The 5,487-nt window shown below is 39.3% G+C and overlaps 1 protein-coding gene across 1 annotated transcript in view; it reads right to left on the bottom strand.

Moving 5' to 3' along the window:
• The window catches only part of LOC107703984 (taste receptor type 1 member 1-like), a 9,851-nt gene extending 8,840 nt beyond the window's left edge, over window positions 1–1,011 (bottom strand). Inside the window, exon 1 of the mRNA XM_016506798.1 lies at window positions 999–1,011. Within this exon, the coding sequence (XP_016362284.1) occupies window positions 999–1,011 (13 nt within the window). The remainder of the gene's footprint in view (window positions 1–998) is intronic.
• Between the last annotated feature and the right edge of the window lie 4,476 nt (window positions 1,012–5,487).

Raw genomic sequence — 5,487 nt, 5'->3', positions numbered from 1 at the left:
AAAAATTGGACTGAAAATTTTTCCTCGGCCAAACCCCATTCCACAGCCATACCTGTCACACACCCAGCTTAAGAGCAGTTTTTTCTTCTTCTTGTAATTAGGAGTATAGTGAATACATGTTTTAGCTACACAAATTAAATACTCAAATAACATTTGCATATACAGAAAGGCAATTTTGAACTGCATTTCTATTATTTACACACTTTTATGAAATGTCAATGTTTTCAATCTAATGCTTTTACAAGACTTGACTCTTTGTGATGCAGTCATTCAAATAATTAACCATTTGCATAACTTATCAAGACAAGTTTTTATTTCTCAAATAATACAATTCAACAGAGAATACTTTTGCCGCAATGTAAGCTAATATCACAAACTATATATAATATAATTTCTGTTTTTAACCTGGCCATTATACCCTGGACATTATACTAATAATGATAAATGTAGTTTTAACCTGAGCATTATACTATGAATAAATTATAACGCATTGTTCTAACTCAACCTGTTAACACTGAACAGAAGAGAGATGCTTACAGTTTTTTACGATTGCTTACACACTAAAATTGAAAATAACACACAGAGGAGCAAAATCTCAGCCCAGATCTGCACAACTATAAGCACATTCTCAGCCTCACACAAAACACTAAACACAGTTTTCTACATTAGACACAGAAATCTAACATAATGTCACTTCTTTGCCATTTCAAGACACTGTTTTCCAAAATACCATCCCTATAAACCAATTGATTAAACATGGCCGTCAGGTGTGCCGACACTTAGGTGCTTAACTGTAAACTCAACGATCAGGTGTAAGCACTATAAAAAGGCAACAGGTGAGTTTACCTGTCTTCAACAAAAATGGAAGGCAATGTCGTAGTAAGAGGAAGAGGAAGAGTTAGGATGAGAGGGACAGCCCATAGAGGAAGGGGGGTAGAGAGAGGAAGAGGTAGACCTGGAGGACGTGGACCAAATTTATCAGATGCTATTCGAGCAACCTTGGTTGACCATGTTGTAACCATGGGTTGACATTGAGAGAGGCTGGACAGAGAGTTCAGCCCAACCTCAGCAGATATACTGTTGCTACAGTAATTCGGACATTTCGACAAGAGCACAGGTAAAAAACAACTTTTTTTCTGCTGTCTACAGTACAACATAGCCTACTATATGACCTCCATCAGTACTGTTTGGTACCATTCACTGTGTTCCATGTTTGAGACAATGTCTTGTGTGCTGTCTTGTGACATTTACTGTAACATGCATTTTGATTGATCTACATAGGATTGAGGATCGAGAATGTAGAGGAGCAAGGGGCCCCATATTCACAGAGGAACAAGAGAGAGCTATCATTAAACATGGTTTTGGCCAATAATGCGATACGTCTCAGAGAAATTCAGACAAACATCCTGAATGACCACACAGTTTTCAATAATGTCCATCAGGTCTCTCTATCAACACTGGGGCGAATCCTTAAAAAACATCACATACAGATGAAACAAGTGCCTTTTGAAAGAAATTCTGAAAGAGTAAAAGACCTACGGCATGAATACGTGGAGGTAAGTAATGTACACTTCAGTATTGTCCACTGCACACGGAACCTTTTTACATGTTCTCTTTTTTTTTTTTCTTTTTCTCAGAGTTTTGCTAATTGATGCTGATCCAATCCCACATGAATTTATCTTCATGGAAGAGGCTGGGTTTAACCTGATTGAAGTAAGAAGAGGGAGAAACATCATTGGCCATAGAGCTATTTTGAATGTCCGGGGCCAACGTGGAGGCAACATCACAATGTGTGCTGCAATCACGCAGAATGGGATCCTCCACCGCCATGCCAAGTTAGGTCCTTACAACACGGCCCACATTCTCACATTTTTAGACCGACTTCACAACATTGTCACATCAGAAGAACAAATGGATGCAGAGCAGATGAGATATGTTGTCATCTGGGACAATGTATCTTTCCACCGATCTGCTCTGGGGTGCACACTCTGCGATTTTTTTTATTAGTCCTTTACGATTGTTGCTTGTCAGACTGTACGAACATGATGATCATGTCACACTGTGGGCTCTCAGTTGTCATTAATGTCAGACTGTACGACAGTCAAGACGCGTAAAAACGGGTGAGCGCAAGAAAAGTTGTCCAGAGTTTTACCTTATCAACCCAAACAGGTTCAGTGACTGTGAGCTGCTTTGCATGCGGGGCTGTAATGTTGGCTATCATTAAAAGTATATGAATGGCGGCAATACCGGCGTATTTAAGAAGAATAGTGTAGGCAGCACTACACACCCACATGAAAATAGCAGCGCAACTGGTGTTTATCATAACAAAGGCAACATATCAGATGAATTCCGTGAGCGGAGGACGGGAGCGCCGGAGTTTATGCGGTTAGAAGAAATCTCTAGCATTAATTCTGATCATGGCTTGTCTTGAAAAACTAAGACAGTTTGACGTTCGTCGTAGGAGAAGTCACACTGCAGGACTGTGCGCCAAATCTTCTGACACTGCCAGAAGTTCATCGGAGGTAAAATTCGATCGCAATGGCCATTAATCGGCTGTCGGTGAACATGTCAAACTAACGATCAAAGAATACAGATTTTAGCCAAGGATTATAGGAATCTTTTAGGATTTTCAAAATTTGTCTCAGATGACCAAATCGTGGGCAAAATCGCATAGTGTGGGCTGGACTTTAATCAAACAGAATCAGAATGTATGAACCATATGTGTTCCATACGGTGTCAAAGTTGGGTTTTGTTAAATTAATGGAAAGTTTTGAATGAAGTGTTTCATTTTGCAAAAGATCTGAGGTGTTTTGCTACTTGTGTGTGTGTGGATCTGTGAATTGTGTGTTGTGTTTTGACAAAATGAGCCTTGATTTTAAAATTGTGCTTAAGCAATTATAAAAAAAACTGTAAGAAATGTAAGGTTGCAAAGCAAAAACAGACCATGCATAAGCTCAGAGAACTCAATCTAAATGGGAATTAATTACATTTGATCTAATGATAAATTGTTAATGAGGCCAGCTCAGTTGAAATTAACAAAGAAATTTCTGCAGTAAGTAGGTAAATTTCAGTTCTTGTTTAAAGCACTTAACAATGATCAATGAATGCAAAGGAGAAGTATGTAGCTAAAATATTAGTGATTATTCACATGTTCCTTAAAACTCCACTCTAGACTTTTCATGTTTAAAACTGAAAAATGTTCATAAATGTTGTTTATGATAAAAATGAACATGACTTTCACATAAGTGATTCAGTTTCATGCTTACTTTATCTTTACATATTCTATATTATATTAATTTAGTGTGACACCTTTTGTATTTGTAGTGTGAAACAAGCAGGAGAGTTTAGGATTACAGCAGAACCACAGATATGTAGGTCACACACATGTGTTGGTTTGATTGATCAGCAGCTTAGGATATGCCAAAATCAAGCTTGTAGCGTCTAAAGCCTACATGAGTGGAAAAAGTGGTAATGTATCTTGAGGCCGTAGGTGTCAGTTGTCTTTGTATTTAAATGGCTTTACTTGGTAAATGCATATCCACACAGATCTGAACAGCATCTGGATCTTTTGTTTTCGACACTGCAACAACAGGGGAAACCCATGGTTTGGGCCTTCCACATTTTCAATAATGTCCAGTTGTTCTAGTCGTGTAAGCTCAGTCTCTGTGCGTTTCCTGATGTGAAAGGGGACCCTGTGATGAGGTTGACTAACTGGGGTGATAGATTTATTGATGTGAAGTTTAACTTGAAAGTTTTTCAATTTGTCAGCATCATGGTGGTTATCATATACTCAGCAACAAGGCAGTTCACATTGGGTGTATTGTGGGAAATGTGGACAGGCACCTGGCGAGTTTAGATGTTCAAGACTTGTTTGGATTTCAATCTGTTCACTACTTTGATAAGACCTAACTTAGAAGCAGTATTGTAACTAAATAATGTGGTACTTCCTCCCTTGTGAGTTGTTGTGTGAGAAATTGTGACTTTGTTTCAAGTACTTCTGTAACTTTTTCCAAGGACAGGTGTAACAAGGACCAGCTGGTAAGTGCTGTGCAGGTAACCCTCACTCCCCAGATCTCAAAATACACACTAGCAACTGACACTGGAGGCTGCAGTCTTTACGTCCTTGTTAGCACGCCCGCCGACCATGCCAGCGATCCAGTTTCAAGTCCAGCTCGGAGCAGGCCGGTTAGGCCTGGAGGGGTTACACAGGCAGAGGAGTCTGGGACGCATAGGCAAAAATAGTCACATCTGCTTTACTTGGGACAGGTGGATCACACAGAGACTTGAAGGTTTTTTTTTTTTCATCTAGAATGTTGACACCTGCACCTGTATTAATCACTGCTCTGATTTTTCTACCTTTGATTTTTCTTTTTTCTATGTTGGTTTTTTGTTAGCATTTGGAATTGTGTAGAGGTATAACAGCTGGCTCATCTTGAACCAAATGGAGCTGTTGTTTGCTTTAACCGCCTCCCTGTCTGTAATGATAGTCAGATGAAGTGCTCTGGTTGTCCACCTGAGGGTACTCCATTGTATGTAATTGCCATTTTGTCATGGACTTCATTTCCCACAAGCCACTGCCTGGACTTATGCCTGATTGAGCACACCTGTTCCTAGCTATCTGGTTACTGCTGCCTATGGGCCTCGTCCACACAGAGACGCATTTACGTAAAGGTTTTGTATTGTATCGGCGTTTCGTCCAGATGGATCCGGCGTTTTGGGAGCTTGAAACTGCTATTTTTTGAAACCAGGTCCCAGAGTGGATAAATCTGAAAACGACACCCTTGCGTTTTCGTGTGTACAGCCAATCCATATATTTTGTGAAACGATGATGTCATCTCCCCACGTCTCGCCCCTAGTCAGACACCGCTACGTCATGTAACAGCAACAACAACATGAACAAACACTGAACGACTGTCTTTAATTAAATAACATTAACACAGATTAATAAATGTATTGTTCGATGTTTGTTTTCTTGTTGTGTTGAGTTTTTATACAGCGCGGTTTATACAAGGTTTATGCGCATGCTCCAAGTCTTCTTCTCCATTTTCAGTGTATCTCTGTGGCAGAATTACAGTGCCACATACTGGTCTGAAATGTACAGTGCCTTGCGAAAGTATTCATTTTTTTTCACGTTTTGTTATATTGCTGCCTTATGATAAACTGCTTTAAATGACTTTTTTTCCACATCAATCTATACTCCATACACCATAATGGTAGAGCAAAAAACAGGTTTTTAACATCTTCGCAAATTTATTAAAAATAAAAAACTTAAATGATTCCACTGCGTAAGTATTCATACCCTTATCTGGGACAGTTCAAATTTAGCTCAGGAGCATTCATATTGCTTGTAGATGTCACTACACTTCGAGTGAAGTTAACCTGTGGCAAATTCAATTGAATGGATATGATCTGGAAAGGCACACACATCTTAATAAAAGGTCTAACAGCTGATAATGCATATCAGAGCAAAAACCAAGCCCTGAGGTC

This window comes from Sinocyclocheilus anshuiensis, unplaced genomic scaffold, assembly GCF_001515605.1.
Source record: "Sinocyclocheilus anshuiensis isolate Anshui unplaced genomic scaffold, SAMN03320099.WGS_v1.1 scaffold1574, whole genome shotgun sequence".
NCBI classification, from domain to species: domain Eukaryota; kingdom Metazoa; phylum Chordata; class Actinopteri; order Cypriniformes; family Cyprinidae; genus Sinocyclocheilus; species Sinocyclocheilus anshuiensis.
Note: the sequence above shows the minus strand (reverse complement) of the source record. Positions and strands in the feature narration are given on the sequence as shown.